Source organism: Fusarium keratoplasticum, chromosome 9, assembly GCF_025433545.1.
Source record: "Fusarium keratoplasticum isolate Fu6.1 chromosome 9, whole genome shotgun sequence".
Lineage (NCBI taxonomy): Eukaryota > Fungi > Ascomycota > Sordariomycetes > Hypocreales > Nectriaceae > Fusarium > Fusarium keratoplasticum.
The window spans coordinates 514,627-527,648 of record NC_070537.1 but is presented as its reverse complement, the minus strand read 5'-3'; the positions used below and the strand labels follow the sequence as shown (position 1 = coordinate 527,648).

The 13,022-nt window shown below is 51.9% G+C and overlaps 4 protein-coding genes across 4 annotated transcripts; 2 read left to right on the top strand and 2 right to left on the bottom strand.

Annotated features, from left to right (window-relative positions):
• Positions 1–2,553: 2,553 nt before the first annotated feature.
• NCS57_01105600 (Zn(2)-C6 fungal-type domain-containing protein) lies at positions 2,554–3,531 on the top strand (the record flags this gene model as incomplete). The annotated part of the gene is made up of 1 exon (XM_053060778.1): positions 2,554–3,531. The coding sequence occupies one exon, from the start codon at positions 2,554–2,556 to the stop codon at positions 3,529–3,531; it is 978 nt and encodes a 325-aa protein (XP_052909164.1).
• A 20-nt stretch (positions 3,532–3,551) lies between these two features.
• On the bottom strand, positions 3,552–5,336 carry NCS57_01105500 (Beta-lactamase domain-containing protein; the record flags this gene model as incomplete). The annotated part of the gene is made up of 3 exons (XM_053060777.1): positions 3,552–4,020; positions 4,090–5,054; positions 5,106–5,336. The coding sequence occupies 3 exons, from the start codon at positions 5,334–5,336 to the stop codon at positions 3,552–3,554; spliced, it is 1,665 nt and encodes a 554-aa protein (XP_052909163.1).
• Positions 5,337–6,784: 1,448 nt separating this feature from the next.
• NCS57_01105400 (MFS domain-containing protein) lies at positions 6,785–8,851 on the top strand (the record flags this gene model as incomplete). The annotated part of the gene is made up of 5 exons (XM_053060776.1): positions 6,785–6,847; positions 6,912–7,386; positions 7,439–7,621; positions 7,668–8,548; positions 8,603–8,851. The coding sequence occupies 5 exons, from the start codon at positions 6,785–6,787 to the stop codon at positions 8,849–8,851; spliced, it is 1,851 nt and encodes a 616-aa protein (XP_052909162.1).
• A 1,843-nt stretch (positions 8,852–10,694) lies between these two features.
• Positions 10,695–12,366, bottom strand: NCS57_01105300 (Pyruvate kinase; the record flags this gene model as incomplete). The annotated part of the gene is made up of 2 exons (XM_053060775.1): positions 10,695–11,865; positions 11,912–12,366. The coding sequence occupies 2 exons, from the start codon at positions 12,364–12,366 to the stop codon at positions 10,695–10,697; spliced, it is 1,626 nt and encodes a 541-aa protein (XP_052909161.1).
• Positions 12,367–13,022: the final 656 nt, after the last annotated feature.

Here is a 13,022-nt window from a genome sequence, read left to right as displayed (position 1 = left end):
TCCACAGGGCTCAGCACTAGATCAATTGTCGATTTATTCGATAAACTCCGGGAGAATCCTCGTTTTAATCACGCCGCTGCTATCATCACGAACATGGAAACGCCAGATTCAATCGTCCAAGGAGATGTAGCGCAACCCGTCGACACCCCGATCCCATTGTCGCCCGCATGCTCAGTCACTACCCCCAGGCCCTCAGTACCAGTGCAAGTGTCGCAGCCTTCAGCACCACAACTCATACTGGTCGAGCAAGCCGCCGATACACTTATAGCAGGTGCGGCATCACCTGCTAGCACGAAGTCGCCGAAAAAAAGGAAGCACAGCAGTGCAAGCTTACAAGATGGCAACATGTTCGCGTGGCATCGAGGCCGTCAGGTTAACCTCACAATCGAAGTCGAGCCATTATTGCGCAACCATCCTGGCGTCCAATCCGCTGCATGTCTCAGTTAGGGACAGAGATTAATCGGATTCGTTGCGCCTGATACCATCTCGGCCAGTCAACTCCAACAGCAGCTGCAATACCACGCTGAGCCCCGCGTAATCCCTGATCTGATTTTCGCACTTGAAAGGATCCCGCTCAAGGCAAACGGAACTGTTGACTTTGAGACACTGGGGACAACAGCATTGCAGTATTTTCCTGCCCAGGCAGCAGGAGGGTTTGGCTGTCCTTACTGCAATAAATTCTACAAAGATGCATCTTTGGCTGCGGCTCATCTACAGCGCCACACCGGCCCATTCTTCATTTGCTCTGTACCGAATTGTCGAGCGAACGTCGGCGAGATCCCCATGACCCACAGGTGCGTGCAACTCCATATGGAGGAGCACAAGAAAAGAGAAGACGTCAACCCCCCGGGACCTCCTCCAGCTCGACTTGATGCTAAAGAACACTGGCAACGGACACCTCAAGAGATCCAGGAATACATTGTCCAACTGTTGGCCCGCAAAGTTGACAACGGCCACATCCGAGATAATGCACCCCAAACTATCGATGCAAAAGAGTCCGGCAAAACGACCGACATATGGCATAAGAGGTTGAAACAACAAGCTGCTGCTCTAGCTGAGGATGCAATTTCGAGGACGACAGACATATCGGAAGAGACACAAGCTCAAATATTGTCATACAACCTTGAGCAAGTTGAGAAAGGCAAGTTTCAATACAGTGACACTTGCAACCCGCTAACATCTAAGATCCAGGGCTCTCGTCTGGAGTTGAAACTGCTTTCACGAACTGGGGCCGCATGTGTCTCGGTCCCCGCCCTTCCTTGGTGTGGGTTACAGAGCGATGCCCACGGGACGCCCGCTTAGAATGGACTACAGCAAAAGTCAAGTCAAACCGAGCAGGGCTAGTCATGGACCTTGATATCCGCTGCATTAAATGTGCTAAGGAATTTGCACTGAACGAGCTATTCCGATCCTATGGAGTTCTGGCAGACGACGATGACACTGAGACGATCTGTACCAACCAAGATTGCTCTTATCCCCGGGTATATCGAGCGCTCTACTGTTCAGTTCACCTTGTATCTCAGACGTTGTCATCCCACAGCAGGGTCTTCAAACCAGAGCATCAAAGCCTCGTTTTGCAGAGACTCCAGGGAACTGGGGTTTGGAAATTAGACCAATCATCAAATTTTGGGCTTTTCCTGAACAGACGCCGGCTGCCCGGCGCACCAAGGTTTTTCGCTCTAGATCTCGAAGGGCATCTCTCAAGGAAACCGCCTGTGGTCGAACAAGCTGCCGCCGTCGACATCGATTTGATGCATAGGGAGAGAAATCAGATCATGTTCAATGTTAACATTGACAATCCTCCGGTCGCCAATGACGAGAAGCATTCCCAAGAAGCCGAAACCCAAGATTTTTGCCTCAATCTCCTCAAATTTGGGACTCGAGATTATTGGCAATACAACAAGGAAACCTTGTCAGGAGAACGAGTTGATCCTATCCGAGCGTCGACCATCATTAAAGAGAGCGGCATCACGTCTCAGGACTACATCGTAGTCTGGCATAAAAACCACGCGGATGTCATTGCGTTGAGACACTTACTCTCGCAAGCTGGTGTCCAAGGAGTTCTACCTCCGGATGACCACGTTATTCGGCTTCCCTACCTTTTTCGGCATAATCTTGACCTTCCGAAGGGGGTGGTATGTGCTCTCGAGTTCCTGTTCAGCATCTTCTTCCCAACGCATCCACTGAGGTTTGATCACCATGACGCCTTGATCGACAGCAGAAAAGCTGCCCTGATGGCCTTATTTGCAGAGAAATTATGTAACGGGGAGTGTAAGGACGACCAGAAAAGAGATTAGGCCTATGTTTAAATATAAGCTAGATTTGTTGGAAGGCACGATTAAGCTTGTGCATCACTTCTATGTGCGCATTGCTTGTGTTGTTCTTGAGGCTATTGCGACCTTCCTTTGCAGGCCGCAATGTGGCCTTCCTAATTAGGACTAGATTACGAGGCTTCTCCGACCGATCTTGTGGCCTTCAGGCGACCGCCTTCGAACCTGTACACAAGGCTCCAACCTACTTGACAACTTCTCCTATACTATCGTAAACTCAACCATGGCCGACCTTCGTTCAGCGTGTGATCGCTGCCATAACAAAAAGCTACGATGCACAAAGATACCGGGCTCTATAGTTTGTGGCCGCTGTGTCAAGGCTGGCGTCTCTTGTATCTTTAGCCCTCCTGCTCGATCACTCCGCCAGCCCGACAATACCGCCTTTGACTGGTCTCCTATGCTTGAGTTCGACAGCCAGACGTTTGATCGTCTGGGCAATGTTGGCCTAAATCCTCAAACAGTTACTCCTCCCGTGAGCGATGAAGCAGACCCAACACCTCCCAGTCCAGTGTCACAGTTGGCCGACCTCATGGTCTCACTGGACCGACTACAACAAGACTTTCCCAGCCCTGTACAACATCACGTTTCAACACATCAGCTTAAAGAGATTCCCCAGAGCTTGACTGCAAAGTTCAACCTTCAGACCACTCTTGATAATTTACTACAGAGGGCTCAGAAGCTTTCGGCGTTATATCCCGAGGTGCTTGAGCGACTCCAACCAGAGCAAGACACTTGCAGTATCCCAGATTGCATGCATACGGCACATGGATTTCTACGGACTAGACCTCAACTACCATTTGACCAGTCTACCGTTAATCTTCTCCTCGCCTGCCATCTGAAGCTCCTGGCAATCTTTGATAGCATCGTCGATCACGCTCACCTATGTGCGAAAGTGACCGCGATGTTGCCCGACGACCATGAACCCAGCTTCGACATCCCCGAGATCCGAATCGGATCCTTTGTGGCACCAAAAGCCTCTGCCGCTTCAATGATGACGGCCATGATAATTGAGCTTCAGTCAACGCTCGCAGCAAGAGCTCAACAGCTCAGTGACCTGGTCGCATCTGTTGCAGGCAACGAGTCAAGAGAGGCCAAGATACTTGGTCTGCAATGCGAATGTCTAAAGGAGCATTCTTCAACTACACTAGCCGACCTCCACGAATTAAGAGACCATCTCACCAAGCTTGGTTTTATCCGATGAGGTGAATCATCAAGCAATCTCTACCTCTGCCTCTCAAACCAGATCAAGGGTACATCTTCGCCTTCCATCCGAATGTCGAGACCAAAACTATATGAACGTCCTGTCTCGTCCACCCTGAACTGAGCTCGGTAGCATTCCCTCGGACGTCTTACACTGGCAAAGTCATCATTAAAGAGCCAACCCACCCAGTAGTCTCCCGACTTGTGCTCCAGTTGATATGAGACTTGTTTACCAAAGTTGTCCGTCTTGAACGCCATCAGCCTGCATCCGTCCTTGGTGGTGGAAGAGGGTGCAGGAGAGTCAGAGGGGGCATCCCATTTGTCGCAACTAATGGAGACGGAGATTGGGCCATAGCCTGGGTGATGATATTCACCAGCAAACCTCCCCGGTGGCAGCGGGGCCCGAATAGGAGGGGATGGCAGAGAAGGGTACAGCCTATTCGAACAGTTTCCAAGGCGCTCCTCCCACTCTGCATACGTCTGGTTCCAGCTGAGATGTTGTTAGCTTCTGGTACGATAAAACATGCTGTGGCTCGATAAGAGGAAATAAGGTGCTTACTTTGCTTCCAGGTTTTGCCGCTTTCCCTCCTCTACATGGAAAAAGTCGTATAGAGTCTTGGCAATGATGGAGTCAAGTACAGGGGCATTTTCACTGTTCAGCATGATGACAAAGCCGAACTTCTTGCTCGGAATCATGAGCATTATGGACATCATGCTGTTCACGAGACCGGAATGCCACCAAACTGGCTCATCCTGGAAGACACTTCCAAACCAACCGAAGCCATAATAGACAGGGCCCGTGAAGAGCCGCTCGCTTTCTTCGACAACCATGTGTGGAAGTTTGAGGATGTGATGACCAGCTTTGGAGATGGGGCCTGTCTCATCGATCATGTGCCGCAAATATCGAGACCAATCGAGAACAGATGAGATGGCCATTCCTGCACCGGCGATGTTCTGCTCATCTCTCCATGGGATCTCGCCATATGCTTCTGTGTCGTTGTTCCAGTAATATGGAACTGCCAGAGTACTCTCGCTGGCCAGTGCATCATCGGGATGCAAGTAGGTGTTGCGCATCCCCATGGGAAGCCACAGCCGATCTCGGGAGAAGTCAGCAAGTGAGGAGCCTGTGAGCGTCTCAATCAGGTAGCCCATGGTTCCGTACATCAAGTTGCTGTACCTCCACTGCCCGCGCGGCTCTCCAGCCATTGGCAGATGGCGGAACGAGTGGACCATGTTTACGGACGAGTTGAGGAATGGACCAGCATAGTCGTGCCTCGGGTACCCGGTTCTATGGCAGAGTACATCGGCGACAGTGATGTGGCTGGTGGCCCAGTCATCCGAAAGAACAAAGTCCTCGCGGAGGAGGTTAGATACGGGCGTGGACCATTGGATGTCGGCATAGTCTTGGGATTGGTCTACAAGGAGTGACAGGGCGGCAGCAGTCAAGGACTTTGTCATACTGCCACAGTAGAAAAGAGTTGAGGGTGTGACCTGTTCACGGTCTAGTGAAGCATATCCGAACCCCTGTTGACGACGTCAGTTGGCTATGAATGATACACCAAAGCTGTTACTCACCCTCGTCCACGTCTTGTTTCCGTCAAGTATGGCCATGGCAAGACCAGGGGCATGCCATCGGGCCATCTTGTCCCGGATATACTGCTCAAAGGCAGCATCAGCAATTGGAACGTCATTGCCGTCGTGGTCTGTTGACTCAGAGTGCGACGACAGCTGTTCATTGAGCGGGATCTGCTGAGAAGACACCAAATCCGCCAGACACGCGACATGCAGCGCTAAGAACAGCCTCATGGCTGGGATCTAGACAAGGGTGTCGGGTCTTTTGACACTGGATGTTGATCTGTGGCTTGGTTTTCTAATGGTCCCGAGAGGATGGTTCACGATGGGAAAATGCGACGATCGGCGACTGCATTTGCCGGACGCCAACTTTTTCCGAGCGTCTCTGAAACGAACGGAGGCATTGATCTTGGCCCGAGATCACGCCTCCTTGTTTATCAGATCCTTGGTCTCGCTATGGGTCTTGGCTACGGGTGGTGAATTCTCCACTAACAAGGCGACAGATGCGGAGCCAGGGAGAAAATCCATGACAGTTGCCCAAAGAGAGAAACTGTACGTATTATTTCCAGAAAAGATTGTTTACGACATGGATCAAGTCCGATAAGACGCCTAACTCCGGGAGACGGATATAGCTGTTCTGTTTGATGTTGGGTTGGGAGACTTTTTGTCACGCAACCGAGATGACAACAAAGGGGACCACCCATGCCTCCACTCGGAAGGGTAAGCTTAACATGATTACAGCTGGGCTCTTTTCATCTCGGACCCGTCTCATAGCGAGGTCTCTCTCACGCTTCAGCTTACCAAGCCAAGCACCACCCATTTTCACTTCTGTGGGGAAGACGGAGGGCGTGCCGACTTCCGGGGGTGGTCCAGCGGAATATTTTACGGTGATGAGACGTTGATCGGCCGAGAACTCGTCAAGGGTTCGCACGAGGTGGCGTGAACTTGAACGGGAGACGATCAAATCAATGGAGCCCGGGTGCTTCTCCCGTCCAGGGGTCCTTCGTTTGAACGATAACGAGATGCTCTTCTGCGCAAGTCGGCGGAGTTTGCGATGGCCCCGAGAGCGAGAGCCCGAAACTGGGGTCCTTTTTTCGTTGATTCTTCTGGTCCCGAGGACATCGGAAGGAGGCCATCCTGGTCCACGGGCCTCGAAATACCCGGGTCCCCCTCTCGTTGTTTTTGGGGGTCCCGTCGCATCAGATGAGCCTACCAAGGGGAATAAGATGAATGGACGATGCCTGTTATCTTTATTCACATTTTCGCCTCTCTCTCTGTTGACCTTCCTTTTCCTGACCGCTTCCTTATATAATGTACTTGATCCCCCCTCTTGGTATTGGCAAGTCTGGGGTATAAGTCAAGCGATCTACTTTTAACCGGTCACCACACCCGATTTGAACATTACTTCCGTTCTCTGTCCAAGAAGCCGAAGCCGAGGGACAAGATCTTTCGTTCCGCTCTGCGAGTTTGGTCATTCCGTGCAGAATCTCATCTGATCGAATATCTGTTCGGGGCAGCTCTCCTCTTTTATACACTGTCACACCACCTCTGTGGACACGAGTTGATACGACCGATTACGCGACGATTGAGAGTAGCGAATATTATTCAGAGAAATCATTTATTAGATCTAATTGAGGGATTCAGGCGCGAAAGGCGCAGGTACGTACATCCTGACCTCCACCATGTCGAGCCGAGGAATTGCCCAAAACGGAAATGCGGATGACTTCAGTCCCAATGACGACTTGGTACCTCTGGCGAACATGGGTATATGCTTGGATTACAGTAGCTGGATCTAACTATCGAATCAAGAATTGCAACATGGCTGCCGAAGCCAGCATGGCTCCAACCGAGTCCGCACACAAGACGACATCCTACGAACTAAGACGCGAACCAACACTAGAGGAAAAGACACGCGAGGCCGTCGACGAAGGCCACGATGCCGACATCCCCAGCAGCATGGGTTTCGTGCCCACCCAAGCCGACGAGCGTAAGCGAAGAGCCAGTATCGCGAGCAGCAGACGTGCTAGAAGGGCCAGCAGCGCTGCTGCGGCGGAGAATAGAAAGGTTCTTGATGATTTGCAAGAGCGGAGGAATAAGGAAGAGGGGAATGAGGAGGATGGGGAGAGTGGGGAGGAGAGTGGTGATAGTGAGGAGAGTGAGAGTGATATTGTTTGGTGGGAGGGCGACAAGGATCCTCAGAACCCGTACAACTTCCCCACGTGGAGAAAGGTTCTCAACTGTGCTCTCGTCAGTTCTCTGACGTTTGTCACGCCGTTAGCTTCGTGTAAGTCATCTCATCTCCTCACTGACTGTTCGAAACAGCTAAACATCTGTAGCCATGTTTGCACCTGGTGTTCCTGAACTCATGCTCGAGTTTGGAAGCAAATCCTCTGAACTTGCCTCTTTCTGCGTTTCGGTTTATGTCCTTGGTTTCGCTGCTGGTCCTATGGTCTTTGCTCCTCTTTCTGAGCTGTATGGACGTGTTATTGTCTACCACATTGGCAACGTTGGCTTTATTGGTAAGTTTACCTCTCTTAGCGAGGAACTAGTTATAACCTTGTACAGTCTTTGTTATTGCTTGCGCAAAAGCTCCGAGTCTAGGGGCTCTCATCGCGTTTCGATTCTTGAGCGGTGTGTTTGGGTCGTGTCCTATGGCTAATGGAGGAGGTTCCATCGCCGACATGATTGTTCAGGAGAAGCGTGGTACAGCCATGGCCAGTTTCTCAATCGGACCTCTTCTCGGTCCCATCATCGGTCCCATCATTGGCGGTGTCGTCACTGATTCACTCGGCTGGCGTTGGGTCTTTTGGATCATCACTATCATATCAGGAGCCATCACCGTCGTCTTCTTCATCTTCGCCGTCGAGACATATGCACCAGTTATTCTCGAGCACAAGGCCCGACGTCTTCGAAAAGAAACTGGCAACGATAGACTCCGGTCGAAACTCGACGCTGGCCTAAGTCCCGCCGACTACTTCAAGCGCGGCATCCTCAGACCATTCAAGATGCTCCTCTTCTCGCCCATCTGCATCATCTGCGGTCTCTACGTCGGCCTTTCATACGCATACCTGTATCTCATGTTTACAAGTCTCACACCCTTGTTTATGCGCATCTACCACTTCAACACCATCAACTCCGGTCTCACATTCCTCGGTCTCGGCATCGGATCCATGATTGGCGTTGTTTACTTTTCCATCTCGAGTGACAGGAACATGAAAAAGATGGCAGCCAAGGCGCAGACTAGCAGCGATGAGGAGACGGGGCCTACGGAGCAGCAGCCTGTGGTTATGAAGCCAGAGTATCGGCTTCCTCCTCTGAGGGCTGGAGCCATCTTTTTGCCGGCTGGTTTGTTCATTTATGGGTGGACTGCTGAGTACAAGGTTCATTGGATTGCGCCTATTATTGGGACTGCTGTCATGGGAGTTGGAAACCTCATTATCTTTATGGTAAGCCCCTAACTCTCACAGTGCCCCCCTGACAGTTACTAATTACACGTACAGACCCTCCAAATGTATCTCGTCGACAGCTTCACCGTCTACGCAGCCTCAGCACTCGCCGCCAACGCTGTCATGCGTTCCATTGCCGGCGGTGTATTGCCTCTTGCTGGTCTACCCATGTTTGACAAGTTGGGCATGGGCTGGGGAAACAGTCTTTTGGGCTTCATCGCAGCTGCTCTTATTCCTGCGCCTTGGTTGTTTATCAAGTATGGTGAGCATCTGAGGAAGAAGTTTGAGCTCAAGGATCTTTAGATGGGGTTTTGTTATGGCGTTTCTGGTGGGAGGCATATTGATACATAATACTTAAAAGTCATATTGGGATACTCAGTGTTTAGATAGATAAAAGGGCTGGCCAATCTATAGTTAATGCATTTATCTATATCACGTATTAGTTTCATGATGGAAATAAAAACAAACAAACAAGTCTATTCAAGGCCCCCAACGCCTCCTCCTTTGTCTACGTCTACGTCTGCTCTACTACTTGCTCACCCACTCACCCAAACTCGCACATTCTGTACGTGCAAGTTTACTTACTCTCCTTTGTGCCGCCCTAATCCTTGCACTTACCACAGTTCCCCTTTCTGTTAACAGTCAGCGCAAGATACGGCTTAACGTTCTCGCAAATGACGCCGGTTCTCGCAGCCTCGGGACATCGCCTGTAGAGCTGCCCATCCTCTTCGTGCAACCACACCCTGTCTTCAGCAGAGATCTGCGATCGGGGACGGGGCTCCTCGTGGCCGCAGCCGTCAAACTTGATGGTAGGAATCCAACACATGGCTGTTGGTGGTGGTGGTTTGGGCTCAAGGCTTTCAGTGAGTGTGTGAGAGAGGAGAAGGGTGCAGACTTGTTTGCCTGTTTGGTGAAGAAGCAATATGTGCCTGATGTCAATAGATTTAAATACTCGTGACTACGAAGGATATCCATATGCAGTTTTACAACAAAAACATGGCGTTCAGTAAAGTTGTGTCTTCTACCTCTGTATCTATTTATGTACTTGGCCCTTTCGCCATTGTTCATTCGGCTTGCTCATATGTGAGAGGACTTGAGTAACCTCCACCTGCGAGTGAACATTCATCAAAGACCAAGAGCCTCTCCTTTGTTCTAGCAAGTAGCTCCAGCGTTCTCGTATGCATTCTCAATTCACCTTACCTACACCTGTTGATGCAGATGGAAAGGACTCGGAATATCCTCGTCCAAACACCATACCCTCAACACATCCCCTTAACAACCCTGAAGATGGCCTGACACCAAAACTATCCCTCAAAGCACAGACTCAAACCCTCATCATGACTTTCTTTCGCCTCATGCCAAGCCCAGCGGATACACCCGCTTCTAGAACAAAGGCTCAAACTCGAGTCCCAGTCCAACGACATGCCCTTTCCAAACGAGGCCTCGCTAGCAATGGCCCGAGACAGTTTTCCTACAAACATCATGCCACCTCGAGGCTATGACTCTTTTTCCCCTGACGTGAAATCAGCCCACTCTTTAGAGCCCTAGCACACGGACCAAGGCCGCATCATGATCTCATGTATCGTATCGTATCGTCCAGGGGTTTGAAGTGTCTATGCAAAGATCCCTTGGCCACCTTGCATCGTGGCTTTTTGCTTGCCTCTCCCTCGGGTATCATATCATAGCTAATCCTTGGCCGCATATGCCCACGTTGTTGGCTGGTTGGCGTCGGGCTGACATCAAGGATGCATGAACTTTATCCGTTGCCTTCAGCCAAAGCAACTTCTTTTGTCATATCATATATGCTACCTGCCTCTTCCGCGCGGTTGGCGCTTTGTCCATCTCCCTGCATGATCCTTCACGATACGTATACGAAGCATTGCTGACGACGACTCGATCACCGCCTTGTCAAAGTTGATGGGAATTGGACAAGTTAGTATCAAGAAGATAAACAATATGACAGTCACTGGAGGCACAGACTTATGCTCAATGGGGTCTTGCCCCTGCTTTATTCCTTTGATTGTTCAGAACTCGAAATTCCGATACCCTAAACCCTGGAAACAACCGTTACCCTGTCTATCATTACTTATGTGCATTAAATCACTCCCCACTCCGGTCTCAAGGCCTCAGCCACAAGACGTTGCTCTTAGTTGAGCTGGCCAATGCCAAGGTGCTCGGGGTCGGCCTTGACAATACGCAGGGTGTTGGTGTTACCCATACCACCCTTCCAGCCCTGAACAACCACGACGGTGTCGCCGGGGGTCAGGACCTTGAGCTGCAGGGCGTTGTTGACGGCCCACTTGATGCGGCGATCCACATCCTCCTGCCAGTTGACCTCCGAAAAGTCAGGCTTGGCCTCGGGGAACAGGAAGGGGTACACGCCACGGTACAGATGCGCGAATCGAGAAGTTGTGGGGGTTCGCGTCACCATGAAGATGGGGCACACGGGTCGGTACTTGGACAGCATGCGGGCCGACTCTCCGGAGGTCGACAGGACAATGATACCACCGGCACCGAGGTCCAGGGAGGCACGGACAGCAGCCATGGCGCAGGACTCGACGGTGCTGACGGGTCGCTTGACCAGAGTGCACAGCTCCTCGAAGTGGGAGACGTAGGGGATGGTGTTCTCAGCCTTGAGACAAGCCTCGTGCATCTCCTTGACGGCCTCGGAGGGGTAGCTACCCTTGGCCGTCTCGCCGGAAAGCATGACACAGTCAGCTCCGTCAGTGATGGCGTTACCGACATCGCTGATCTCGGCACGAGTGGGACGGGGGTTCTTGATCATGGACTCGAGCATCTGGGTAGCGCAGATGACGGGCTTGCCAGCAAGGTTGCACATGGCGATGAGCTTCTTCTGGGCAGCAAACACCTCGGCGGCGGGAATCTCGATACCAAGGTCACCACGGGCAACCATGACACCGTCAGTCTCTTCGAGAATCTCCTTGAAGTTGTTAAGTCCCTGTCGGTTCTCAATCTTGGAGATGATCTGGATGTTCTTGCCCTCGTCACCGAGAACCTCACGGATATCTCGGATGTCCTGGGCGCGGCGGATGAACGAGGCAAAGACCATGTCGACACCGTTCTCGACACCAAATCGGAGATCGGCCTTGTCCTTCTCGGAAAGAGCGGGCAGGTCGACATCGGTGTTGGGAAGGTTGACACCCTTCTTGGAGCAGATGGCGCCGTTGTTTCGGGCCTGGACCCGGATGGTCTGCTCATTCTCAATGCTGAGAACATCAAAAGCGAGGACACCGTCGTCGACGTAGATGACACGGCCAGGCTCAATGACCTTGGTGATGTTCTTGTAGTCGACGTACCTAAAGAGGTCAGCAAGAATAGGCATGCGCAAAGCGTTAGACTAACATGTTCTCGGCATCGGAAGCGGTGGCGTAGGCATCGTCGGTGGTAATGTTCATGATGTGACCAACAGAGATGGGGATATCCTCATCGTTGGGGGTGTTTCCCGTTCGGATCTCGGGACCCTTGGTATCAAGAGCAATAGCGACGTTGCGACCGTCGTGAGTCTTCTCGGACTCGCGGGCGTGCTCGATGACCGACTTGTGGTACTCGTACGATCCGTGGGAAAAGTTCATGCGGACGACGTTAAGACCGGCATCACGGAGGTTGTTGATGGCCTCGACCGAGTTGGTCTTGGGGCCAATGGTGCAGATGATGGAGGAGCGGCGGTAGTTGCGCTGAGGTCGGTAGGCGGTGTTGAGGGAGGCAAGCCACGAGATCTTGCCTCCGAATTCGAGGTGGTCCTGAGCGGTGGCAGCCATGATGCTCTGGGCGCGCTTGTGCGAAGGTCTCTGAGCCATGGTGAAAGGAGGGGTTAGCTACAAAACCGACTATCAAGGGTAAATTGGTGGGTGGTGGAGGAGCTATCGGCGGGGTAGCTCAGGTGGTGGAAGTGAAGGATGAGGATTCAGGGAAGAAGCAAGACAGATGCAATCGGACAGAGCAAACGTTATATGTCTGTCGGTCAAACAAGACACCTGTAGCAAACGCTGCGACCAGCCCAGGGAGACATCAGGTCGTTATGCGGGCACTTGCAGTGCACCACACAGATGTCCTGAGCTGTGGGCAAGGACAAGGGGCGGGCGCTGGGGCGGCGAGCATGGATCTGACGTGAAGTGACGTGGTGGGATGGGCGATTGCGATGGGGCGTGTGGCATTTGTTGGTGGGCAGAGCAATCGGCGCGACGCAGAAGGGCTGGACTGGACTGGCTTGGCTGGGGCAGAGAGAGAACATGGCTCAGCAAGCTGAGCTGATGGGCCGGGTCAAACAGATGTCGGGCCGTCGAATAATCGGGCCTAGAGACGAGGCGAGACGGATTTCGACAATCTGGTGTGATTTCGAATCGCAAAAGAGGACCATGCCCTGGCAGAGCACGATATGCTATATGCGATGCGATGCTGTTGAGCCAGATATTGCCACTGCCTGCTATCGCCATCTGTTGCCAGACTGGATCCC